This window comes from Urocitellus parryii, chromosome 10 (genome assembly GCF_045843805.1).
Source record: "Urocitellus parryii isolate mUroPar1 chromosome 10, mUroPar1.hap1, whole genome shotgun sequence".
NCBI classification, from domain to species: domain Eukaryota; kingdom Metazoa; phylum Chordata; class Mammalia; order Rodentia; family Sciuridae; genus Urocitellus; species Urocitellus parryii.
The window spans coordinates 126,671,882-126,699,000 of NC_135540.1; the positions used below are offsets into that span (position 1 = coordinate 126,671,882).

General features: G+C 48.7%; 1 protein-coding gene across 1 annotated transcript; it reads left to right on the forward strand.

Annotated features, from left to right (window-relative positions):
* Lgi2 (leucine rich repeat LGI family member 2) lies at positions 1-27,119 on the forward strand. The gene is made up of 8 exons (XM_026403967.2): positions 1-200; positions 2,037-2,108; positions 3,647-3,718; positions 5,617-5,688; positions 10,773-10,844; positions 11,522-11,691; positions 17,481-17,645; positions 24,001-27,119. Exons 1-8 carry the CDS (start codon positions 1-3, stop codon positions 24,816-24,818), a joined length of 1,641 nt encoding a protein of 546 aa, XP_026259752.1. The 3' UTR covers positions 24,819-27,119.

A 27,119-nucleotide genomic window follows, 5' to 3' on the forward strand; every position in this document is an offset into this window, starting at 1 on the left:
ATGGCGCTGCGGAGAGGCGGCGGCGGGGCGCTGGGGCTGCTGCTGCTGCTGCTGCTGGGCGCCGCGTGCCTGATCCCGCGGAGCGCGCAGGTGAGGCGGCTGGCGCGCTGCCCCGCCACTTGCAGCTGTACCAAGGAGTCCATCATCTGCGTGGGCTCTTCCTGGGTGCCCAGGATCGTGCCGGGCGACATCAGCTCCCTGTGAGTGGGACCCCTCCAGCCCCCACCCCGCCCCACCCTCTGCCCGCCGCCGCCAGGGAGTTGCCTCTGGCGCTGGGGCAGCGCGCCCTCCGGACCCCTCTCACCAGTCCCTGTTTTGGCATTTGGGTGCGGGCGCTCTAGGGACGTGGGTGGAGTCTCGGTTCCCAGGAGGATGGAGGGACCCTGAGCTCTAGAGTCTGGAAACCCGGTCAGGTCCCCGTGACAGTATTTCTCAAAGTGTGGTCCGAGGTCCACCTGCATTAGTCCCACCAGGGGGATCTGGTGACAGTGAAGGATTGGGGCCCATGGAGAGGTAGGGTCTGTGGAGTGGAGCCTGAGGTCGGCGTTTGGCGTCCACTTGTGATTCTGGGTTGCAGCGTTAAACTTTGACAGGCTGTGTTTGTGCTTGTGGGGTGGTGGGTGTGTGGTTGCCAGAGGAGCAGCAGAACCCGACTGGATGGGGTGCAAACTAAGACTCGGTGAGCCTCGCTGCCCCACCTCACAGTGGGGCTGAGGTTGGCACTGTGGCCTCCTCCTCCCTCCACACTGCAGGTTGAGAAGAGCCTGGGAAGGCATGCAGCCTCTGGAAGTGGAGGCCACCCCACGTGGCCTGAAGAGGGGGCTCGGAGATCTTGGTGGAGCCACAGGATGTGGGTTGTCCAGCTCAGTGTCAAGGGCAGGAAGTCAGCCCAGTTCTTGTTTGAAGTCCAAGGGTCTTCTTGCCCTTCATCCCCTCACATTGTGTTGCCTGCTTTTCCAGCTCTGGAGTGAATGACTAGGAAGGGCTTTGCACTGCTTGTTCCCCTGCTAAGAGAGGCTTTCAACTTGGGTCATACAGCTGCTCAGGTCCAATGACTAGCTGTCCTAATGGCTGTGGAAGGGCTGTTGGGCCATATCTACTGCAGGCCCAGGTGCTGGGGTGCCCCCTGGGTTGTAGAAGAGGGAGTCCTGAGAGTGACGTTACTGTGCTTGCTCACGTACAACATTCCCCTGCCTTTGTCCAAGGCCAGACCCTGGCCTGGACCTAGGAGCAGGGGCATCCTGTTTGTATTTATAGGAAGTCAGGAGAGTGTAGCTGGAAGAACAGAAGGCTTGTTTGATTCTTACTGTTGCCAAGTCAGGTGACATGGAGGATTCCAGAAATTAGAATTCCCCTTGTTAAATCCTTTAAACCAGCAGCTGCTTAATTGATCTGCATGTTAACGGAAATAAAGTATTGAGGTCCTGCTGTGGCCAGGATGGGTAGGGAACCTGGGGGCAGAACTTGAGCCAAGCTTCTTGCCCCCGAGTTGACCGTTTCATCTGGCAGATGGCATTGCCTCCCCCGCACAGTCAAGTTCAGGTGTCTTTTGAGTTTTCCCTCAAGGCTTTCACGGTGCATTTAATCAGAAGTGCTCTGAGTGTCTTTCAGAGACACACTCCCAAGGGGAATGCTTAATTCTACCCCAGAGTTTCGTGGGCCAACATTAACTTTGTGTCTGCACACACAGAATCTTGGGCAGAGGTAAAGTAATTATCCATTTGCAGCCGGGGCCTCCTGTAGTTAAGCAAAGGAAGCCCGGGGATTGATTGGAGCTGGCTGAGCTAATGTCTCTAAAGGAAGCCAGACCGATGGTGCAGGTGTCTAGTATCCAGACTAGTTTTCATATTGATCAAATGCATTGGCAAGAGGCCCCACTCTTCCATTCCTACCCCGGGGAAGCTGATGGCCTCGTGTGGTAAGCCTCATTGAGAGGAAGAGTTTGAAGTGCAGGTGGAGGGTCAGGCGGATTGCCCACCCCGCCTGCACTTCCTGAAAGAAACCCAGGCCTTCTTTTGTTCTTTTTTTGCCTGTAGGAGCCTAGTAAATGGAACTTTTTCAGAAATCAAGGACCGAATGTTTTCCCATCTGCCTTCCCTGCAGTTGCTGTAAGTATGGAAAGTTCTCTTTGCAAAATGGGGTTCCCTGAAGTGTGGTCCTTGAAGGGTGGTCTCTGCCTCTTTGGTGTCAGTCCTTCCTGAAATCTCCTAGCTCCCTGAATGAATGGTGGCTGCCTCTTGGGGTGCACTGGCCCCGGGGTGTCTTAAACAAAGTATCAAGGCCCCTTGCTCCAGGTCCTCTCCCGACTTTGGTCCATGCTGTCTTCCAGGACTTTGTTGTAGATTCGACTTCCAGATTCAGCAACTGGGCAGGTGATTACATCAATCATGAACAGAATGAAGTGTTCCCCAAACATCTCACTTTAAAAGAAACTTACTTTTTAAGATCTTAATATTACCCTGGAAATAGGAGTATTTCTAGTTTATCCATTAAACAGGCAAGCACCATAGTATGCATTTAAGTGCTTCATTATATCTCATGAACATAGCATCTCTCTGAAGAGGGTATTTTGATTTTCCCATTTGACAGATGAGGAAGCTGAGGTCAGAGAATTAAGTAACTTGCCAAAAAAAAAAAAAAATCACAGATTCTAACCCAAAACTCAAAGACCTCACTCTTCGTCCCAGCACTTCTCGGTGAGCAATGCCCAGGTCACTGTGATAAGCGATGTGCAGTACCCATAACCCAGGTCAGCTAATGTTTGTTAGTGAAGATAAGTGTCCAAAAAGCAGTTTTCCAAAGCAGATCATTGCCAGAAAAAGTCAAGTACACAGCTCATTCTCTTTATCATATTAGTTTCTTAAATTTGAGATGAGATTGTAAACTAAAGCAAGCAATGAGCTACAGAAAGATATACAGAAGTGTAGATCATTCCTCCTCGTAAATAAACGGCTGTGGATACTTTTTCTTGAAGTGTTATGTGTCTACTTACAACATTATGCTTTAAAGCTGAATTCTCTTAGAATTGTAATGATATTAGAATGAACTTTCTCTACCATGGTAGGAGTATAAATATAAATTTAGGTATTCTAAGTGATTACTATAGACTATATAGACTTTTACCAAATAGAAAACTATATAATGATGAAGAGTCTTCTGAAGACTTCTTAAACTTTTCTGACATTTTTCATGGGAATGTATAATGTAGTAAAAGGGACTTCCCCCCACCACCAACTGTGTGACTTTGGTTAAGTCACTAAACTTCTTTGGGTTTGGATTTCCCTAAAAATAAAGTTGGATGAGATCCTTCTAGGTCTATGATTCCATGGTTTCTTGTGTATTATAAAGCATTCCCCAGCTGTTCAGCTGTGCCTCACCTTAGAATTATCAGCTCATATTTACTGAGAAACCTAGGAGTGAGAGGTGTAGAGTATTGGAAGTGACCAGATAATCTGTCCAAAAGGAAACCACTTCCTATCGCCCGTATCAGTAGTGTGGAAATGAGGCTGGGGACCTAATGGGCTGCTCTTGGGCTGAGAACAGCCCAGGTTTGCCTACAAATCAGAATACAGCAAAAGACACAGAAAGGGCTGTATCATGTGGCTCAGGCATTGCGTCTCTGCCTTGATATCTGTCTTATTTTCAGACTGCTGAATTCTAACTCATTCACCGTGATCCGTGACGATGCATTTGCTGGACTTTTCCATTTGGAATACCTGTAAGTGTGGTGATTTGTCTGCTCCCAGAGTGCTCTGTCTCTTGGTGGCTTGCTGGATTGTGTCCTAAGCTAGGACAGCATCTCTGGTGGGTCTGCGAGTGAAGCAAACCCTGCTTTCTATTCTGCACAGACTTTTGAGAGTTTCCTTGCTTCTAAACACACTGGGGCAGGAGGAGGCTGGAGACGAAGAGTGGAGAAGCAAACAAAGAGGGAAAGACATTCATTCATTCTCTGGTGACATTTAATTTGTGGTGGAGTAAGCAAAATTGGAAACTGCGTTGGATATTTTTACCTCTCATAACCAGGCATGGATTTGCTGATCAGTTAGAAATAGGGCTGAAGGGTTCTGAGGGTTACTTATTTTTAGACAAAGTTTCCCTATTTGGGGGTACAACTCTGTTCTTTATCCAGCTCTTCCACGTCCCGTATTCCACAGTATTTCCTGTGGATTCTGCTGAGTTGTATTTTCTTTTCCCCTCTATAAGAAAAAAAGGTAATTTCCCCCTCTCCAGATGTGTAGTTCTTATTTTTATTTTTCCTAGCAACAAGCTTTGCCTTGTTCTGGTTTCTGCACCAGGACACCATGTCTTTTTCCCCTAAATTCTTTCACTCTGGTGTTCCGTAAATCTGTCATAAAGCTAATCCTGCCATCAGATAGGATTTCCTCACTTAGCATTCAGAGGGGTTTTTAAGGCTTTCTTATTTGATGTCAACAGGTAGATGTTGGAATTCTAGACACATCTGGGTATAGGGAAACTTTCTGTTGACCTGGGGTCTTGGGGAATGAGGAATTCTTCCCCCAGAGTCGAGGTGATTTGGATACTGTGATCATGTGGTACTCTGGCTTGTACGTGATATGGAAAGAACGGCAGGACCCCGTTGCTAATTCCAGCCAATCCCAGTGCTAGCTCCAGACAGCCTCTCTGAAGGCACACACTCGGCGAGGGAGGTACAAAGGGGAAGCTGTGAGTTTTCCCAGCAGGCAGTTCATCTCAGTGGCCAGGTCACTGGGGAGGAAGTGAGCTTGTCAGTTTATGCTGTAGTCTATTACTAGAGAGACCCCAGATTCTTTATTTTTTTATTTTTTATTTTTTTAAGGCATCAGAAAGTTCTCAGTGTGAGGATCAAGAACCTGTTCACAGATCTAGCAAAGCCTCTTTCTTGGACCGTCTCATCAAAGGCCCCCTGACAGTTGACGTAATGCAAAGCCATAAACTAAAACTTAGTTCTCTGTGGCCCGAGGGAGTACATTCACAGTACATTCACTCCCTGTCTTCCCCATAGAGTTTAAAGCACCACCAGTGTGATGGTGGCAAGATTCTAGGAGCAAGCCCTGCACCGTTTTAGCACAGATAGAGAAAGCCAGCCCTGGTTCCACTTCAGCATACTCCCTATTGCTCGTGGCACAGATCTGGAAAGGATCCCTGCCTCGTCACCCATTTGCTTGGAGGGTGGGACCCGAGGAGCTCACAGTTGCTGGGAAACAACCTTAATGGAACTTTCCCTCCTCAAAAACTTTAATAGCACCATGTAGAACACTGGAGTCTCCTCAAGGGACTGTGATATTATCAGAAGAGCAGTAGCCAGGCACTGTGAAATGCAAGCAGAGCTGAGCTGGCTGGGGGCATGTCTGGAAGCTCTCCGGTCTTGCAGAGATGAGCATTTCTTGCCTTTGTCCCATGCACTCCCTACCCCACCCCAACTCTGAGTTTGAAGACTTCCGTGCTGTCCGGAAGGAGGGAGTGCAGACACGCTCGTGTGCCTTGCTTCCACATGGACTTTGCTGCAGCTAACTTAGTCTTGCTTCTAGATTTCACTCCCAAATCATACCAGGATCACTTTTTTAGACATTTTCAGAAGAGGAAATTCAGTTGAATTATGCGACTTTCCTCCCCTAGGTTCATCGAAGGGAACAAAATAGAAACCATTTCAAGAAATGCCTTCCGCGGCCTCCGGGATCTGACTCACCTGTAAGTCCTGTAGCAAATGTCACCTGTTCTTTAATGTATGGAGTAGAACTGGCCCCTGGCGTATGTCTCTGCCTCCATAATTCCATACTGCAACGTCCCCCTAAGGAGACTCACCTCCCGGCTGCCCAGGTTTTCTGCTGTGGAGCAGACCTTGCTCTTTGTGGTTACCAACACTTGGCTTAATTACCTTCTCCATCCCCCTACGTCGCAGTTGGGGGTCACGTGAAGTGAGGAGCCCTGAGCTGTGAGGGGCCTTGCGGCTGGATGGAGGAAACGGCAAGGGGGCTAACATGCGTCCTGCACCTACTTGGTGTCAGTACAGGGCTGGGGGCCTATGAGCCTTCTCCTCTCTCTTCTGTGATAATCTGTGAGTCCCCCTTGTACAGATTTGAGAACTGAGGCATAAATAACTCCTTACAGAATGTCAGAGACGGGATCAGGGCGCTGGAGTTGTGGCTCAGAGGTAGAGCATTCGCCTAGCATGCGTGAGGCGCTGGGTTCCATCCTCAGCACCACATACAAATAAAATAAAGGTATTGTGTCCACCTATAACTAAAAAAAAATTTTTTAAAATATGTGATCAGAATTAGGACCAAGCAGAACAGAGACATCTTCACCGTTCTCTCATTTGAATGCAAATCACTTTTCCTTTTATGTTGGATTAATCTTCGGGTTCAGCTAAGCTCTCGGATTCCTTAATAGCTTTCTGGAGACAAAAAAAAATATTAAATTGATTTGAATTGGCATATCAAAATGAAGCAAGTACACACATTGAGCAAATTTATAAAACTAGAAAAAAGTAGTGGCTGTGTTTATGAAAATGCAAGAATAGTCCTTGTCTTGGTGAGGGTGATTTATTAGGCAGGAGCCAGGTTCCGTTGGCACGCTTGATATTTTGTGTCTGAGGAAGATGACAGGTCTCATCAGCACTGGGAAATCTGAAGGGCTTTAGGTGTGGACATTGGGCAGGGAGGGCAGTACCTTTGGGTGTGACTCTGACAGGTAATGATCTTCGAGACAGCCATCACATCAAGCCCCGATGCTGGCCGGCGGGGCTGGGGGGTCTGTCTTGGGCACAGGGAGCCCTGTGTTTGGAGGGCTACCCGGCAGAGCTCTGCAGGGGCTTTCTGGAGCAGGGAGGTGGGGTGCCATGGTGAGAGACAGGACACCTGGATCTACCCGGCCATGCTGGAAAGCGGCAGGTTCTCTTTGACATTCAGCCTCCAGGTTTCCTTTTTTCCCTATAAAAGCCTTGACTTGTTTCCGATTCAGTCTAGACTCCAGATCCCCACAGTCTTGTAGAGGCTAAGATTATGGGCTTGGCGTTCCATAGACTTGGGCTCAAATCTCAAGGCCATCACTGATTCATATTACTTAACTTCTCCGAGTCCCAGTTCCTTATTCTTAATAAGAGGATGATCGTGCCGACTTCGTAGGGTTGCCGCAGGTAATGACGCTGGTGACACCCAGCTCATTCCTCATAGGGAACGGTCGAGGTACCGTTGACCTCAACACCATCGTCAATAAACATGGTTCCCTCCTTCCACTCATTAAGTCTCGATTTCTCCACGGACTGCTAGGAATTGTTTCACGTGTTATCCTATGTGCATGCTTACAAGACATACCACCTTCTCTGTGTGACATCCAGAGAGCGCAAATTCAGAAAGAATGAGGGAATCCTCCACGTGGGTCCAGAGTATTCCAGATGCATTGGAGGGGAAGCAGGCTCATCTCAGCTGGGAGGGGGAAATCCCCAGGCCCCCCTCTAGCTCTCCAGCCTCAGTGCCCTGGACATCCTGAGAACACGAGGCTCTCCGTGTGCCCCCGCACGCCCCACTCATCTTATGACAGGGCTTTCCCTCACGCCCTTCCCTGTGCCTATGATGCTACTTCTTCTGTCCTCAATTTCCTAGAAACGTCTTCTCCTTCAAAGTCTAAATCAAGTTCTTTCTCCCCCGTGAAGCGTTTCCTGATCTTCCGTGTCCCCCCTTCTGCTGGCTACACACACACACACACACACACACACACACACACTGTTATGCTCTACACCGGCCACCCTGGCTGAGGTTTCACGATGCTGGTCCTGGCTCCCCAGCAAGGGAGGAAGCCCCCTGAGGACAAGTCCTTGCACATCTTCCACAAGCCCTCAGAGTCCAGTTCAGGGCAAATCCTGTAGGAAACATTTGGTGATTCGTTGGTTGAGCAATGGATTTCTTATGGAGTTGGATTTTTTAGTGTGTCCTCTACTTCCAGGCAAATCTGGTGACTTTAAAGTTGCTCCTCTAGGCTGCAGATGTATTTAGAAATTAATGCATTTAGTACAGTGTTTAATGAATGAGCTGGTCCCCCTCCTTCCGTTTTTATTAAACCTCTAATGAAGAGAAGACACCAGCTCTGAAGTTCACTTCTGTGCCCAGGACAATGTGGCTTGAAATTGCCCTGTTTAAATTAGAGATCTGATATCCCCCACCCCCAGCACCTTCAGATGCACATTCACATGTAAGGAAACACAGATCAGGTTTCAGAGCATTGAGAAGCCACGCCAATCTGTAACTAAAATCTAGGACATTGGTTTTCAGCAGTCCTGTAAAGCCCAAGGGACAGAGAGCTGTTAAATAGTTTCAGAAATGAAGTAAGTGCCATGAATTTGTAGACAAAATGAAGTAGGGAGGGAGATGTTAAGCACTTAGTGTGAGTGGGGTGGATGACCCTCTAAATAATTCTGCTTTTGGAGCTCTAAATTGCATTCTTGGAACGATCGCTGAACGCACTTTCTGTGGCTTTAGTATTCCATATGTTCTTATCCCTTCGATGCAAACTTTCTGTCAGCCAAAATTTTCAGCTCAATAATTAACCTTTAATTAGTCAAAACTCTTTTTTACTTTGCTTTCCAGAAAAAGCCATCATCCACTATAAAAAAATCAAAACACCCCCTTTTTTAAAGTTCAAAAAGCTACTTCTCTACTGGGTTCAGTCTGATTACGTCTCCATTCTCTTTCCCAAAGCATTTAAAAATATAAATCATTTAGGAAAAAGAAATGTAAAATAGTACCTGCAACTGGATTTTAATCCATTTGTGATTACATGGATGGGAAGGAGTGCAATTTAGAAACTACAAATCTCCTCATATTGAAGCAAGACTATTTGGTTTAAGAATGGTTAAGCCAGGTGCAGTGGTGCACACCTGTAATCCCAGGGGCTCAGGAGACTGAGGCAGGAGGATCATGAGTTCAAAGTCAGCCTCAGCAAAAGCCAGGCACTAGGCAACTCAGTGAGACCTTGTCTCTAAATAAAATACAAAATAAGGCTGGGGATGTGGCTCAGTGGTTGAGTGTCCCTAAATTCAATCTCCAGTACGTACCCCCCCCCCACCCCGCCCAAAAACGAATGATCTTTTTTTTTTTTTAAAAAAAAAAAAAACCCTAAGCAAACCAAATACAAACAAAAACACAATGGGCACATACTTTTGAGTCTAACTGACTCTAAGAAGAAACAACATGTCTTTAGTCCTCTTGGTGGGATGGGTCTTTAGGATGATATAAACAACTTATTTCAACTATATTTGTTTATTAATTATGTTTTGTCATTTATTCTTGAATTAATAAGAGAACACAAAAGTAGGCATCAGTTTCTTAGCTGACTCCTATAAGCATGTGGGGCCTGGGGAAACCAGACTTGATGGACAGCATGGATTCCCAGCATCTTTCCATGACATCCCTGAATAATGGATGTCCACCTTCAGCAAGATGGTGGCAGGGCATTGCAGGATCCTGAATCCTCAGGAGGAGTTCATGTTTCCACGTAGGTCTACTGCTAGAGGTGGGGCATAGACCAGGGCATCTTGGGAAGATCTTCAACACTAAGGACAAACATGCACAACAGTTTCTCCTCAACCTTTGTTAACGAGAAAATGAAATTGAACATTAACAGTCATTCCCTAAACATTATGACTCACTGAGTTTTTATTATATTCTTCTTGAGTGTTAGAGCTGAGTGTCTTTATGTAAAAGAGTATTCATTGGGTCCTTTGTAGAGTCACAAGTGATAGAATTCACTTAGGTGGACTATTAGGGAACTTCCTGGGGCCAGACTATATCCATCTTCTGTCATCACTGTCATTTTTACTTGGGTGCTTCATTCATTCATTCAACAAAGAATTTATTGAGAATCCACCATGTGCTGGCCAATGTTCTAGGAACTGGGAATATAGCTAGGGACAGACAGACAATCATCTTTGTCTTCATGTTGCTTCTGTATGGGGAGGGTATATAGCCAATAAACTAATAATTAAAACAGATAATTAAAATATGGAGCGTGCCAATGAGAATCTTCCAATGAAGATCAATAGAGTCGGGAAGAGAGATGTACCGAGGTCAGGGAGGGTGGGAAGAGTTGAGTGCAGACCTCAGGAGGCAGAGTGAGCTGTGTCTATGTCTGGGGAAGAGTGGCCCAGACAGGCCCACAGGTGCCCAGCCCTGGAGGCTGCTGGGGGAATCGCGTGGAGGCCACTCGACTGGAGCTGAGCAGTGTGAGATGCGCTCTCGTGGATGAGCTGGGACAGTCCTGCACACCATCAAAGGGACTTTTCCAGGAAACAGAAAGCCATCTGAAGTTTAACAGATGTACGTAAACAGCTTTATAAATGCTTATTTTAAAAGCAAACACAAGTTGGGTGCAGTGGTGCACGCCTGTAATCCTAATGGCTCAAGAGGCTGAGGCAGGAGGATCATTAGTTCAAAGCCAGCCTCAGCAACTTAGCAAGGCCCTGTGTCTAAATAAAGTACAAAAAAGGGCTGGGGGATGTGGCTTAGTGGCTAAGTGACCCTAGGTTCAATTCCCAGTACTACTAATAAATAAATAACATACACAAAAAGGCTTCCCTGGTAATCTGACATCTACAACGTTTTCTTTGTGTAAGTGAGCTCATGTCTTTCTCCCAGTGCTGATGATCAAGGCCAGGAATTAAGCCACGCTGTGATGAGGAGGTCGAGAGCTATTTAAGTCATTAGCTATATTTACAGGGACTTCAGAGTGTCAGAGCGTGCAGATGATAACCACATCATAATGTGACTCTCTGTTTCTAGTTCTTTGGCCAATAACCACATTAAAGCGCTACCAAGGGACGTCTTCAGTGACTTAGACTCTCTGATTGAACTGTAAGTAATGAGATTAAGTCTGTGTACACTTGTCATGGGGTCCTGGTTAATCGTATCTTCCAATCCCCCCTGCTTCTTGCTGCATTTCTTTTACGTTGTCGTTAACAATCGATAGCAAATAGTACGCCCTGGGAAACCGTGTGCGGTTTGCCCTGTGCTGGATTTTGCCATTTGATAGTAGACTTGGTACCATTAGGCCAATGGTAAGTTAGGCCTGCTGGACGGGAGGACCCCACTCTCCCAAACAGCAAGTCCATCTGCTTTACCGTGTGGTGTTCGTCACGTCTTCCTGGACATGGTTTGATAGGATCTTAAGCTTCTTCCTCTAGCATCCTGTTTTGTTTTGGGGAACCTACATTGTGGGTGTCCTTCTATTGTCCCTCCCCCATTTCCACATGGTGACAATTTCAAGAGGGTTGGAGGAAAGGTGACATGCCATTTCTGGGAACTGTCTATATGTTATACAGCTGGAATTATGCCCCAAGAAGCACTAAAAAAGGACAATGATAAACAGAAGAGATAGGAAGCATGAAATGCCCTTTTAAAAAATTCTATGTTTAAGGAGTTTAAAATATGTCAGGCGGTTAATACACCTACGTCACTACCAAAGCATATCAAATCTCTCTCTCTCTCTCTCTCTCTCTCTCTCTCTCTCTCTCTCTCTCTCTCTCTTCCAGGGATTTAAGGGGTAATAAATTTGAATGTGACTGCAAAGCCAAGTGGTTGTATCTGTGGTTGAAGATGACCAATTCCACCGTCTCCGACGTGCTGTGCTCTGGCCCACCAGAATACCAGGAGAAGAAGCTGAACGAGGTGGCCAGCTTCGACTACGAGTGCACAACCACAGGTACCAGCGCCTGCCTTGCCAAAGGTGGACATTTAGAACAAGCCCTTCGTTTTCCTTGTAGGTTGTCAACAGGGTGCCAGGAAATGAGAATGTAGAGGTTTCCTACCAAAGCTAGAGAAAGTTCCAGCATTCTATAAGAAATGAGACCACGTGGTGGGCAAACTTTCTCAACTGTTTGGAAGGATTTTTGTTAACTGCGCTGCTTTCATTTTGATTCTTGACAAAATTCAAAGTTCTCTAAAGTTTTCTTTCTTTGTCGTTTAAGATCAAAATATAAACTCAGGAGTTTGGCATGAGAACATCTTTCAAGTCTGTCTCTGTTTCATGGGAAATCAGTCACACACCTGAATTATTTTGTCTTTCGCTTTCTCCTGATTCACTGAGACAATGTTTATTGGAAGTTGAATACCAGACTTCTAAATCTATAAAATGCTCTTGTAGTTCCAAGTAAGAAGAGCTCACTAGGTATATTATCATAAGTAGCAAAGAAGAAAATGTGAGTTATCCAAAGAAAAATAATATAAGTTATCAAAAGAAACAAAATCATTGAGAGAAAAATGTAAAGTTCAGTTTTGCTTTTCTAGGCCTGGCCTCAGGGTGTTAGTTTAAACATTTTTCAGGTTATAGAATAGAATTAAAATACCAACTGGCTCAACTGTCACAGCAGGCAGAGAGCAGGTGAGCATCTCCATATGAAAGGCGCAGGCACAGTTTCTACCGGCTTCTAAAGCCAGTTTTTAAAGGAGAGAGGATCAATCCACAGCATGAAACCTGCTTTCTAGATGTTTGTAAAAATAAACATTTAGGCTGAGAGTTGGTATCTACAAAGCCCCTAGGCATGTCAGCAGAAGCGGCAGGAATGAGAACTCAGAAAATAGTTGCAGAAACTCAAAAGACACCCAAATTCCATGAAGAAAATATCACCTTGAGGCCAGAACCTGCTTACACCCTCCCCACAGATAAACAAAATTCCACAAAGTGAAAATTCTTTCTAGATGCCTTTGTTTGTAAATAAGGGGCCCTACAAGTTCTCTCTTTTTGATTGAAAGCCTGAAGTCTCATGGGAGTGCCCTGTCCTTCATCATTGACTGGGGACTTATTCAGCTGTGTAATTGGCAGGTGCCCTTTAGCCAGCTGAGGCCACCAAGAGGTTATTTATTGTACTGTGGGGCCAGAACAATAAATCAGAGGTCATAGTCAATGACATTTGCACCAAAAGGTGGCATTTGAGATCATTTAGTATGAAATGCTAAACCAGAGCTCGCTGGGGCTCCTTTCTGCCTCTTGTCTAGTTTTTCAGGGGGGTTCTCTAATTCCCAAGGTGAAGGTAGCATCTCCCATTGTTCTGTTCTTACTGAACTGGCCCTCTTGGGGGAAAACTGGCCAGTTTCTGAGAGGATTGACGTGGACCACAGAGGACCTTGGGAGTAGGGATTCATTCATACAAGAAAACACGATTTCTGACTTTAGGACCATCTAGATGGTTATAAAAATGACTCAGGTACTGAGAATGATTATTGGAAAGGAGATGGTTTGGAACCAAGGCCGCCAGGTCCTGAAACAGAACCCTGTAGGGCTGTGTCTGTCTTGTGTGTATTTGTCTTTGCTAGCAAGCTTCCTGCCCCGCTTTGGAAAGCCAGCATAGGGCTTTCTGGGAAAGAGAGAGGACAGTGCTATCTTTGCTGTTTTTTTGAGACTCAAGGACACATTAGCTCTTACAGTTTCTCTCATCAGGAAAAGGTGGCACCACAATGTGTAAACTGTCCCCAAGTGTAGTCTCTGCGATACAGGAAAGAGTTGAGTGAATTGTGGAGGTCTGGGGTTGCTGCCTTCTGCTCAGCTCAAGCCCGGGTCTCTGGTGCTTCACCAAAGGCTGGGGAGCAAACGAGGATTGATGGAAGAATCAAAGCCCATGGGCAGCTCAGGGTATGGCTGCTGTCTCCTTGCTAGAGGTTGGGGAAGAAGCAGATTTCCCAGAGCCTTGTTTTCCTCTTAGCTCAGCTTTTCAGGAAAGGAGACAATGTCCTCTAGTAGATCTCCCCATTTGGCCCAGAGAGAGGAAGGCACCATTACTGCTCTGTTTCTTGGCAAAGGGGACTAATTAACACGAGGCAGCCACCACTGGATGCTCCAGCTCTTCCGATTAATCACAGTTCTTCCAAAGCCTCCCCCTTCAAGTCTATTTTTAACTACTCAAAAATGTCCGTTACCTACCTATGATGGCCCGTGTTAGGTGGATAATTCTCTAAATTCCTTGGAGGGAGTGAACTTTGCATCCTAATTGTCCTAGGAGCTTCCCCATTTGGGGGCTGATGAAAACGCAAAGAGAAATAATGCATTAATGTGCACTTTCTCTCCCCCTAGGCTCAGCATCATGTATAATTTATTTTCTGCCAGTGCTATAAATAGCCTCGTACAAATCTGTTGATTTTCCAGGGGGAGAAAGGCCTAAATTGTCAGAGACCCACTGACATCCTGAACTTAATCCAGTGTGAATGGCCGAGAGTGCCATTAATATTTCAACACCCGTAAATTGATGTCATGTCAGGATGTGTGTTCTTTGAGTTGTCTCCACAAGAACTCTGCTTTGCGGCTTGGGAAAGGTAAATTAAGATGGAGGTGGGAGAAGATATTTGAATGCTTCCCGGCTGCGGCTCTGATGCGCACAGACGCACACACATCCATGAGCTTCCTTTGCCCTTTCCTCTTTCTCTGCCTTCTGTCTTCTCCTTTTATGGCCGGGCTGCTGCTGGTGTCTTCTACTAAGAAGTAGCTTTGTCATTCAAGGGACTTAACAGTCTGTGTTGTGCCGGTTAATATAGAGAAAATATGAGGAAACCACTGTTTTGGAAAAATAAATGGAACCGGGGCTGCTAAAGGGTAGATCTGGAGAATGCTCGCTCTCCTGGCTGCCTCTTTTCATCCTGGGATTCTTCAATAAAAATGGAAACTTTTCTGGTCTGCACTTTAAACAGCCTGCATTTGAAAGCCAATGCTCGTGTTTCTGAGAACTGAGAGCACAGTTGGGAGACTAATGGGAAGGCGGAGCGTGAGTTATGGCCATCAAGGGAGTGTTTAGAACCTCTGGCAGGCTCCGATGAGCCCGCTGCAACCAGAGACGAGCAGAGGAGTTTACAGCCATCCCGGCTGTAATTAAAAGAACTCGCTGCATTTGGAATCCTTTTATATCCCCAGAAAAGGCGCACCGGAGCACCACATACGCGTGAACACAGAAGCCAGCAAAGCCTGTGAGGTCAACCAGGCTTGGCGGCTCCTGCGCTGGCTTTGCTGGTGCCTGCAGGGGTGGCTCTGTTCTTAGCCTTTGATGGAACTGCACTATGATCTTTAGGAGTGGGCGGGGCGGGGCCTGGAGCGGCTGGGACTCTTCCCTCCATCTTCCAGCAGCATCCAGGTGCTGCGTGGTTGTGTCTAGAAAGCTCGGGAGCAGCCTCCGAAGGCCCGCGCTGGGCGCAGCCTTGGCAAGTTGGTGTCCTCTCATTTTATCGTGAGGAACCTGAGGCTCCGTCTTCTTGCTCAAGGTCACACAGCTAACCTTGAGCAGAGGAGACTCTGAAGTCCAGTCTGTCTTCACCAGGATGCTCTGCTCGCTCGCTGCTGGGGTGGGAGCTGCCCTGTCCACTAGGGTCACTCGTCCCTACACTGTCCATCACCTCCTGCCTGTCGGGCTGCGGAGGCAGCTCCCTCTTGGTTCCCAGGGATGCAGCCCACCTCCCACCTCCCTCTTTCCTGCACCGGCACCGTCCTCGGCCGCATGCGCTCTGCGGTAGTCTTTACGACGGTCCTTGGGGCCAGCCAGACCACCCCACCTCATTAAGCAGAAAAGAGTTTATCACGCACCCACTGTGCATCCGGAGTTGGGGGGGGCACTTCTTCAAGTTAACTTGCTGAAGTTCACTTTGTGCTAGGTAAGGGCAGGGCAATCCAGAAAACTGAGGCAGAGATGGGTTGAGCCATTTGTTCAAGGTCATTCTGCAAGGAGGTGGTGGTTCAGTGCCAGCATCTTACTTTAGATGTCATTAAAGTGGACACTGCCTCTCTTGGGCCAGGTCTGCCTTAGAAGCTTGCTCTCTCATCTTGGACCTCAGTAACGCATTTATTAACGTGTGGGGCGCTAGGATAGGCATTTCTACCACATGGCCTGATCTATCCTGCCGTTTCGCTTGGGAGGTCCATGTTCTTGCCCCATGCTGTGCATGAGACCTGGGGGTTGATTCAAGTGCATGAGACCTGGGGGTGATGTGGGTCTTCGGTAGCTTCAGATCATGGGCCTTCAGGACCAGTGTGCTTTCTGGTGCCCATCGCCCCGCCCCTCAGCCCTGGCGCTGTCCTCCACCTGCCCTTCCTGTGCCTGATCCATGGCACCCACCTCAGCCTGCCCAGCTACTGCTGTCTCCTTTCCTTCCTCTGCTCCTCCTTTGCTCACTACTGAGCGGCCCCTTGGTGCCTTTCTTGAGTGACATCTCTGATGAGGCTTCCCAATCGGTGGTTATTTCTTGAGTGGCCGCCGTGGGCTTGAGCTGTGGGGGGCTCAGAGTAGGACCCAGGCCTGACTTCTGGGAGCCCTAGGTTCAGGAGACACATCAATCTGGCTGTGTGGCCAAGGCTAGGTGCTCGCCCTCTCTGGGCACTCTAAAATGCTCAAGGCTCTTTCCCTTATCTCCAGACTGGACTATGATGTTATTTGAAGTCATGGTAAATAATAAGATTTAAACGATCGTGCCTAGGGTCAGCCCAGCGAGTTTCATGGATTGGGCTGCTTAGGAAAGGCCTGGCAGAGTACAGGGCACTGGAATGGGATGGTTAAGCACTGGGTGAGAAGGAGCTGGGAAACACCAGGATTTCCTCCTAGGGATGACTCTCCTTAGCTGGCACCCATCATGGCCCCGTGTTATTAAAGAGTGGCACACACTAAAGCACCTCTGGCCAAAAATGTAACTCAAACTTTATTTCACAACCTTTATTAGTGTGTGTGTGTGTCTTAAGCAGACTCCTTCTCCTCTACATTTCCGAAGCTACTCTGCACACCAGCTAGCCTTGCTCCCAAGCACATGCTTGCTCCGTTCCTTGGCAATTCTATGTCCTTCCCCAGTCGGGTATAATACAGAAAGTCTGCTGCAGCTCAGGGCAGCCACACAGACGGGGATCCTCGACTCACCATGAAATACCAGGAGAATGTGTGCCAGGGTCCAGACCCCAGGACAGCACCTGTAGTTTCACTGCCCCCTTGGCTGGGAAACCTCTGGGATGGCAGGGGAGGGCTTGGTTTGGTTTCCAGATGGCGCCTGCCTTCTGGAGTGCAGTGTCAGTTCTGAACAGCGGGGGCACTGTTGGGGTGCGTCCAACCACAGGGGATCTCCAGGTAAGTCTCAGAAGCAGGCTGCTTTCCTGCAGGGCTGTGCTGGGAGGGCTGGAAGTGGACCACAGCACCCCCTGGTCACAGAGCAATCTGTGTGCCAGCTTTGAGACTCTCAGCAGCCTCCTCTTGGCCTTGGCTTGTTGAAAGCCAGGTCTCACCAGTTTTGTTTAACGAGTTATCTTTTGCCAAACCCATGAGGCTGTTTATCCACAGGAAGCAGCATGAGAAGCTGATGGTCCTCTGCAATCTGCAGAGTAAAACCCGCCAGAACTCGTTGCTTGGCTCCCACTCTCCTGCTCCCTCCTCAGGCCTCTGGAACCTGTGATGGGAAGGAGAGAAGGGCAGGGGCGGTTGGTGAATCCCACGGGAGAGTTTGCAGATCTCATGAACTGTTTTTAATGCCCATCCCCAGATTTTGTTGTCCACCAGACTTTGCCCTACCAGTCTGTGTCGGTGGACACGTTCAACTCCAAGAACGACGTGTACGTGGCCATCGCGCAGCCCAGCATGGAGAACTGCATGGTTCTGGAGTGGGACCACATCGAGATGAACTTCCGGAGCTACGACAATATCACAGGTGCGTTGTGGCTGAGTTGGGCTCCTGAGTCATGTCGAGGGAGGACTTGGCACTCTAACGCAGTCGGAGGTGGCACCATGGCAGCCCACCCTGGTCCTTCCTGTGTCTTATCTGTGTGGTCCGTTATTGGACAGAGCAGAGACCACAGGTGGAGAGCCCGCTGACAGGGGGCAGGGGCCAGGGCTGCATGTGGGAAGCAGAAAGCATTGTATGGTGGCAGAAGTCCCCCCAGGGCCCTGGGACCTGTGTTGCTGTAGCAGCCTGTCTGCCCAGCTTCTTAACAGCTCCGTAATAGCTCCAACTTGCGAAGCTGATTAACTAACACACCCCACACCCACCCACGCCCCTCCAGCTCCATCCTCCGAAACTGCTCTCCTCTAATAGGAACATACAAAATGAGAACCAACAGATCGCTCAACTCAGGCCTTTGGGATTTTGCTTAGTTAAGGCTTCTGTTATGGGATCCCAGGGTTTTAGATCTAAAAAATGTCTGTTTGCTTTTGAAATAAGTGGATACAATTGAAAAAAAAAAGGCTTTCAGGAACTACTCCGGGATCAAGTGCAGTCTGATGTGGTGCTGACTTTACCAACAGCCCCCCACCCCCACAGAGCTTCCTCTCCAGGCCCTTGTTTAGTGTAGAGCAGCTTTCCCTTTAACCTGCGCAGCCGGAGTGTAGGAGGTAGAACATCGGGGTTGGGAGGCTCTAGGGGTCGCTCACGGTGGCCTTGCAGCAGGTGAGGAGTGCGGTGTCACCCTGGGGAGGCACTGCTCATGGGCCTGCGGATGGCATTTCAGAGGAGCCGCTTGCTGTCGCTGGGCCATCTGGCCTCTGGGTGCTGAGCTCACCTTCCTGAGCAGCAGCTGGAGGTGCAGGCTCAGCGCAGGGCAGCCCAGGTGCAGCCGCCAAGTGGTGGTGGTGGGGGGGGGGGGTGGAAGGCCTCCGAAGCCCAGTGTTTCCTGCTTCCCTCTTTTTCTGGACTTGGGAGAGGGGAAGGATGAACGGACTGCCAGGTCTTTTCTCTTCCTGCCCCAGGGCAGGAGACGGGAGCGGCCAGAAGCTTTGCTCTGGCCCAGGGCTGCTGCGGCCTGGGGGGGCCCCTGGCTGCTCTCCTGGGCAACTCACAGCAGCCCCTTACGCAGTGGCCCTGGGCTGCCTGCCCACGGGGAGGGACCAAGCCCTCTTTCCAAGAGAGACCTGGGATATCGACCTCAGAGCTGAGGGTTTGACCAGTGGTGAGCGTTGGTGCCTGTTGGGTGCAGGGAAGTTGGTGTGCCTCTTGAGGCAGCTGTCCTCGGTGAATGGGGAGGACACGTGTCCCCAGGATGTGGGAGGATTCCACACATCAAGTCCTTCCATGTTCATTCAGGGACAGGGCTGGGACCTGTCCCAGTGGCACCCTATTCCTTCTCTGACCCAAGCTGATATTGGTGGGAGGGGACGGCACTGCCCGCCCCCTACCCTGGGGACATATGGCAGATGGTGGCATCCCCCAATGCATTCATTCTTCCTTCCTTCATTTATTCCCAAACATTTCGTGAGTACTTTCTCTGGGCCAGGCTGGGGACACAGCAGTGACTAAGCGAGATGAAAACCTCTGCCCTAGAGGAGTTTGGATTATAATGGAGGAGAAAGAGACAGAGAGAGAGACACGGAGATGGGGGAGAGAGAGAGTTCAGCACTCTGGGGAAAGGGGTTCAAAGGTGGAAGCGGAGCAACTCCCCAAGGAGCCCCTGCAGGCACTCGGGCCTGGGGCAGCCATGGGGCCCTGGACTGATGGAGCTGCAGTGGTGGTGGGTGAGCGTCAGTGTCCTGGAGTGGCTGTGGCCAGGGGCAGACCTCAGGCTAGACCTTGCTCATTACCAGGATTCCTCCAGCCCTTGGTCTCCAAGCCTGAGTCCTCGGAGCTGGGTCCCCCTGGACCCGCTTGTCACAGCACTGTGGTAGTTGAACTTGGGAGCCCCGACCTCAGGCTGGTTTTTGGTCATTCTGGCTCCAGCTCTTTCCAGCAGGGACAGTGGCCCTTTCACCTATGAAATGGGCATTTGATGACTTTTCATCTGTAAAATGGCTCAGCAGGGTTTGGACTTGGGGACTCTGGTTAGGATTCATGGGGAATGGGTGTGTGACAGCTCAGTGCCTGGCATGGAGTGACACCACAACAAGCTGGGGACAAAACAGGACCTCTTCCCCCCACCCCAGACCCTAACTGTCTACTTTAATTAAAGCCTCCCTATGGCTGTACCCAGCACAGGGAGCAGCCGGGACCACCTGAGGGAGGCGGGGCAGGGGTGGGGACAGACAGGGCAGATCCCCTGGCTGGGAGAGGGAGCCTCACTGTTGGTAGCTGGAAATGAGCCTGGAAGATCCCACAGCACAGGTGGACACGCAGGGGCACAGGATCAAGGTGGATGTGGATGTCCCCCTCCCCCACTCCTCAGACCAGGTCCCCTCATGTCATTTTGGGTGGCTGTGAGGTGATCCCTGAGTCAGCAAGGGCTAGGCAGGATTTTCTCAGTCTGTGTAAGAGTGGGGTTCCAAGGACTCAGAGGGGTACCCACTTCCCCCTTTGGGTTCCTGGTAACCTCGGTGCCAATGGCGTAGCTCCAGCTGTCTGTCTGTCCCCAAGGAGAGGGAGGGACCAGGGTCATGATCACGCTAGTGTCTGCTCCTTCTCATTCTCTCTACATCTCAGCTCTCCTGCTTTTGGTTTAGGGGTTTGTTTGCTTTGTGGTGTCGGAAGCTATGTGTGTTCCCACCTGTTATCTCTCTCCCTGTGCGTGCACACATACACACACACACACACACACACACACACACACACTCTGCTGCTACTGACAACTCCATAGAGACTAAAAGTGTTTACAGAACTGTGAGGCAGCCTCTCCAAGAAACTGTCTCATGGGTCCCCTTGGCTGTGACAGGCAGACCTCTAGGACTCCTCTGGGCAGTAGGGCCTGCACAGCCAGGCCGCTCAGAAGGAGACAGGAGTGTGCACTATCAGTGTTGGGAGGGTGGAAATTGATGCACCTTTTGGAGAGCAGTTTGACAGTTGAAGCCCCAAAGCCTTAAAAACATTCACAATATTTGCCCCAGCAATTCCTGTATTTATGAACATCGCCAGATGGTTCCAAAACAAGTTATTTAACAATATGTTAAAAGAAACATGTTACTTGACAATAATGAAAAATAAGAAATAACTGCTATGTCCAACAGCAGGGGATTAGCTAAATAAAATATGGTGCATCCATGCCGTGGAATACTGTGTAGTATTTTAAAAATCAAATTGTAGAAATGTTTACATACAACAGAGAAGTCAAGAGAAAAAGGTAGATTCTAGAAAGTATGTGTGTAATATAAATCCCAATATTTTAAAATAAGCATATTTGAATTTGTGTATGGACTAAAGAAATCTATCAAGTTATTCTCATTGTATGTTTGTAGTACAAGTGGTTTTTATTTTCTTCTTCATGCCTTTGGGTACTTAGGAGTCACAGACTGCTGGATTAAACCCCAGACTCCACGACATACTAGCTGTGTGACTTTGTGTAAATTGGTGAACTTCACTGTCTGTTTCATCCTCTGTTAAATGGGGATGTTGATGACAAGAATTGTACCTTCCTCAGATGGTAATTGTGAAAATCAAATAAGTAAATACACACAAAAATGCTTAGAATGTAGTGCCTGGTTGTAAATACCCACTTTGTTAGTTCTACTAATTATTATTTTTTACATTTTGTTTTGGTGAACATTTAACACTTTTTATTCAGAAAAAAAAATGCCCTAGTTTTAAACAGAGAAAAGGGGTCAGGCTCTTGGATGGAGTGTAGAACAGTGAAAGAGAAAAGTGAATACCATTCTATTACCCACCGTCTGCCCTCAGAGTTAATCAATCCTCAGGACAGACGTTGGGTAATTAATCCTTATAATTTACAGACCAAATTCATCTGAGTCCAAATTGCCTAGCAAACTAAGGGAAAGAAAGAACTCAATTTTTTTTTTTTATTTTGGTACTGGGGGTTGGAGCCAGGGGCACTCACCACTGAGCTTTATCCCCAGTCCCTTTTATTTCTATTTATTTTGAGACAGGGTCTTGCTAAGTTGTTGAGGGTCTCTCTAAGTTGCAGAGACGGACCTCAAACTTGAGATCCTCCTGCCCTGTCTCCCCAGTCATGAACCACGGGCCTGGGCCATCACCACACCTTCCAGGAAATGGCTTCATGGAATGATGAGACAGAGGGTAGGAAACCCTGGAGATTTGTTGGTCCTCCTGCTGGTTGGCTTCTGGATGGGGAAGTGGGGAGGTCCAGGTACAGTGGGGAACAGGACCGCGGGTGAGACCCAGAGAAGAGAGTCCCTGTGGAGCATGGCCCCCTCTTCCATCAAACGCCTGACCTTGACCCCGGGACCTTGCCCATTCTGCGGGTGTCTGCACAGTGCCCACTGTGGGTGAGCACTGGGGGTAGGGTCTTTTGACCACCAAGAAGTTTGCTTCTGGTGTAGGGTGAAGATGGTACCAGTTGTGACGCCCCTCCATGCTGCCCTGCTGTGCTAACACTCAGGGTGAGGTGTCCTCTAGTTCTCAAGGTCAGCTCCGTGCCTGCCTTCCTCTCTGTGTACCCATGAGGGCTGGAGCCCCAGAGCTGAGTTCCCTGGCCCAGCGTTGGACCCTACCGCCTTGTGCCTGGGGTTTGAACCCAAGGCCATCTGCTGTGGAGGCTGAGGTCTAACACCCACCGCCTCCCTGGTCTTCTAGAACCCTCCAGAGTCTGCATGGCTTCCAGAGCCCTGGGAACGTCTGCTTTAAGGCCTGACCCCTGCTTTTCACCCTGCCTTACTACCCAGGGGAGCAGCCGTGCCCTTGCCCACTCTGCCAGTCGAGAAAGACTTTTTCTTCTTAAGTATAAAATATGTGTATATATATATATATATATATATATATATGTATATGTATATACATATATTTATTTTAAATATTATTTAAATATATATTTATTTTGAATATTTTTTATCGACAGATAAAAATTGTAAATATTCATCACATATGAGATATTTGGAAATACGCATTCACTGTGGACTAGTCCCATTAAGCTAATTAACGTACAATTATTGACTAACACCAAGACACTTCTCCCATGTGCTAGTGAATTTCCTGAGTCGGATGCCTGCCTCTACAGACTGGCAGGCCCTAACCATCTCACATGCCCATTTCCATGGTGGCACATTTTTAAAAGAGTTTTTAAAATTCTTTTTGTTTTTTTAGTCTGAGGTGGTGGTGCATGCTGGTAATTTCGGTAACTGGGGTCGGGGGAGCTGAGGCAGAAAGATTGATTGCAAGTTTGAGGCCAGCCTCAGCAACTTAGTGAGGCCCTAAGGATTTCATGAGACCTTATCTCAAAATAAAACATAAAAGAAGGACTGGGGGTGTGGCTCAGTGGTCAGGCTACCTTGGGTTCATTCCTTGGTACCAAAAAAAAAATTTTTTTTTAAATTGTGGCAAAATACACATAACATAAAATTTACCATCTTAACCCTTTTAGTGTACTTATTTCATAGGGTCAGATACATTCCAGTGATCCCTAGAACTCTTTTCACCTGTACCCACCAAAGAGCGACTTTGATTCATCAGCCTTCCCTCTCCCTCTCCTCGTCTCGGCTGCTCTGAGCACCTCCTATGTGGAGTCAAGCAGCATCTGTCCTTTCATGCCTGGCTGTTTTCACTTAGCACATAGTCTTCAAGGTCCATGTGGTAGAATGTGTCAGAATTCCCCTCCTTTTTAGGGCTGAGTAGTATTCCATTATATGTGTCAGCCACACCTTGTCTGTCCCTTCATCCATCATGGACACTGGAGCTGCTTCTGCTTTTCCGCTGACATGGAGAATGACGCTGTGAGCATGGGTGTCTGGGATGGGGCTGCTCAACAGGAATTTTTTGTCACAGTTTGGGAGACTGAGGCATCCAGGATGAAGGCCCTGGCAGACTCTGTGTCATAACAGATAGTCTGATTGCTGTACCCTCACATGGTGGGAGGCCAGAAGAAGTTCTCTGGGCCTCTTTTATGGGGGCGCTACTCACCTCCCCCAAACCCCACTTTCTAACACCATCGCCTTGGAGATAGGATCGAACACAGGAATGTGGGGGACACCAATAGCTTTTGGTGCAGCTCCCTCTGAGGATTTGCTTCCATTCTTGGGGTGCGTGTCAGGAGGAGGAATTGCGGGGTCCCGTGGTCATTCTGTGTAAGTCTCCAGGGGGAGCTGTCGAGCTGCTTGCCACAGTGGCTGTCCACAGGTCCCGCGGTCATCTGGAGGTGCCAGGCTAACCTGTCCGTCTCCCTCCCTCTCTCGGGGCGCAGGCCAGTCCATCGTGGGCTGCAAGGCCATCCTGATCGAGGACCAGGTCTTCGTGGTGGTGGCCCAGCTCTTCGGCGGCTCCCACATTTACAAATACGACGAGAGCTGGACCAAGTTCGTCAAGTTCCAGGACATAGAGGTGTCGCGCATCTCCAAGCCCAACGACATCGAGCTGTTCCAGATCGACGCGGAGACGTTCTTCATCATCGCGGACAGCTCCAAGGCCGGCCTGTCCACGGTGTACAAGTGGAACAGCAAGGGCTTCTACTCCTACCAGTCGGTGCACGAGTGGTTCCGCGACACGGACGCCGAGTTCGTGGACATTGATGGCAAGTCGCACCTCATCCTGTCCAGCCGCTCCCAGGTCCCCATCATCCTCCAGTGGAATAAAAGCTCCAAGAAGTTCGTCCCCCACGGTGACATCCCCAACATGGAGGACGTGCTGGCTGTGAAGAGCTTCAGGATGCAGAACACGCTCTACCTGTCCCTCACCCGCTTCATAGGGGACTCCCGGGTCATGAGGTGGAACAGCAAGCAGTTCGTGGAGATCCAGGCGCTCCCCTCCCGGGGGGCCATGACCCTGCAGCCCTTCTCCTTTAAAGAGAACCACTACCTGGCGCTGGGCAGCGACTACACCTTCTCACAGATCTACCAGTGGGATAAGGAGAAGCAGCTGTTCAAAAAGTTCAAGGAGATCTACGTGCAGGCCCCTCGTTCCTTCACTGCCGTCTCCACCGACAGGAGGGATTTCTTTTTTGCATCCAGTTTCAAAGGGAAAACAAAGATTTTTGAACACATCATTGTCGACTTAAGTTTGTGAAGGGTGACAGGTGGGTTTAAAAGACTTGTGGCATTAGCCCTCAGAAGAGAGGACCAGGAAGAAATAATAAAATACAATAAGCCAGGCTCAGAGCTCTGAAATGACAATCTCAATTGCACTGGGGAAATAATTAGAAGTTTTCCGACTTTTAGGACTCACATTTTAATCAGGGATTGCATTTATTGGCTAACCGCATGAGATGCCCATTCTACCATTTAAAAAGACATCTCAAAACCTGTAATTTCTGAGAGTACAGCATTTCCTCTTGCCATCTAGAAAGTAATGTGCTTTTTTTTTTTCTTTCTTTTTAATGAGGAAGGAGAAAATTGAACAAGACGGGATAGTTCTTATAGCAAAATTTAAAAAAAAGAAAAAGAAAAAGAAAAAGAAAACCAAACTCATGGACCCTTCTCATTTCATTTCAGCAATCTTTTTGGTAAGAACTGTTAAAGCCAAAGTCAGCTGAAAAGATTTGCTGATGATTAGTTTAAAAATCTTAAACCACTCAGCAGTGCTATTTTGAGCCATCCTAGTTTCCTGAAAGGATCGCCCAGCTTTCCCGAGTCCTCCTGCATTCCAGAACCTCGGCTCTTTGCTGGCTTATACCACGGGATATTTGTCCTGGGTGTGTTCACAGTGTAAAGCTGGACATTGCTTGCTTTGCCGCAGAGACAACGTCTGGCGACACCTGTCCAGGCCCAGCATGGGCTGCGGGCCCTGCAGTGAGACAAAGGACTTCCTCCCTCCCCTGGCGTGGTTCAAAGCTGACCCTTGCGGTGGCCGGAGCAATAATGCTTGCTTGATGTGCTCTGTGACTCCTCTGCTTCCCCAACCCCTCCTTTGTGTTTGTGGGTAACTAGCAGACAGGCCAAAGAATGAAAGGTGCTTTTTACTCTGTCCTTTAGCGGGACGGAGCAGCTATTGCCATCTGATGTGCGTTTGGTAGAGTTTTTGAAGTGAGAATTTATGGAGTCCAAGGGATCTCGTTGTGCTTTGAAACTCAGAGGTGGCCCTTTGGTTTGTGCATGTCTTTGCCCTTTGGGTAACTTAATATTTCAAGTGATTGAGTAGCAGCCTGCCTACCTGCCCCCAGCCTACCTCCCTCCTCCTAGGACAGTCCTGCCCTGTTGAGTTGCTGGTCTCGCTGCTGCTTGAGCAGCCCTGTTGAAGGTGCTGCAGCCATCAAATCACCAGCTGGGCGTTTATAACGGGGACGCACCCTCTTCTCCTAGTGCTTTAGCAAGGAGACCCCAGGAGCCCCACACTCGGCAGAGGGCCTCGTTGGTGGTGGGACATCATGGACAGGCAGGACTTCCAGGCTGAGCAGGAGAGAGCAGCTAGAACCAGACTAGCTGAATCCCATAGACAGGTCTGTGCTCCGGGACCAGGTGGCCTGTCTCAAACTGGCTTCTGGTGTGGACATCGGGGAAGCACAGGGGTCTGCTTTTGTGGGAGTGTCCTAGGGGATGTTCTGCCTGGGTGGCTGCTTCTCTTCAGAGGGTAGGAGGTGGATGCTTTAGTCGGAGATTTGCAAAGAGTACCCCAGCAACTCCTTCCAGCCCTGAAATTTGCAATTGCAGGGTGGGATTAGGTTTTAATGATTATTGGCCACATCATGAGTAGGTGGATGTCTTGCCCCAAATGTGAATGTGTTTGTTGTTTTTTGACTTTGAGCAACGCAGACTGAGCAGTCAATGGCACTCAGAGAATGAGACGCTGGTGTTGCATCAGCATTCTTGGGAACATTCTGGAACCGAAGGCCAAGGCTTGCCACCCAGGAAGCCGGGGGTTTAGGGAACCAGCTCACCCACGGTCCAAAGTGTGGTTTTTGCAACTCTTCTACTAAATACCAAGCAAACAGAGAAAAGTGGTTTGTTTTCATTTTTGAACACAAAGCCCTTTTCTGCATTCTTTGCAGTCTTGGTTAATTTGAATGGCCTACAGATGCCCAGATCTCCACATCGCAGGCTGCAGGTGGGACAGCTCAGCTATCGCTCCAGCTGTGATGACAGGCCAACTCTTCCCGGTGCATGGAACCCCTCAGACAGGCCAGGGTGGAGAAACAGGCCCTGGGCAAGCAGTAAGGGGCCACCGAGACAGTGCCTGCCTTTGTGCCAGGCTGAAAGGATGTTCCAGGTTCCAGCCATTAGTTCATAGAAGAGGCAGATGGGACATCTTTCTGTAGTGCCACCTCGGCATGGTAAAACTGTGGACTGGGCACCACACTGGGAACCATTTCTTAGCATTGGAGAACCAGGGAGCAGCAGGTGCTGGGCTTGGGGTGGGGGCTTGTTGAATCCA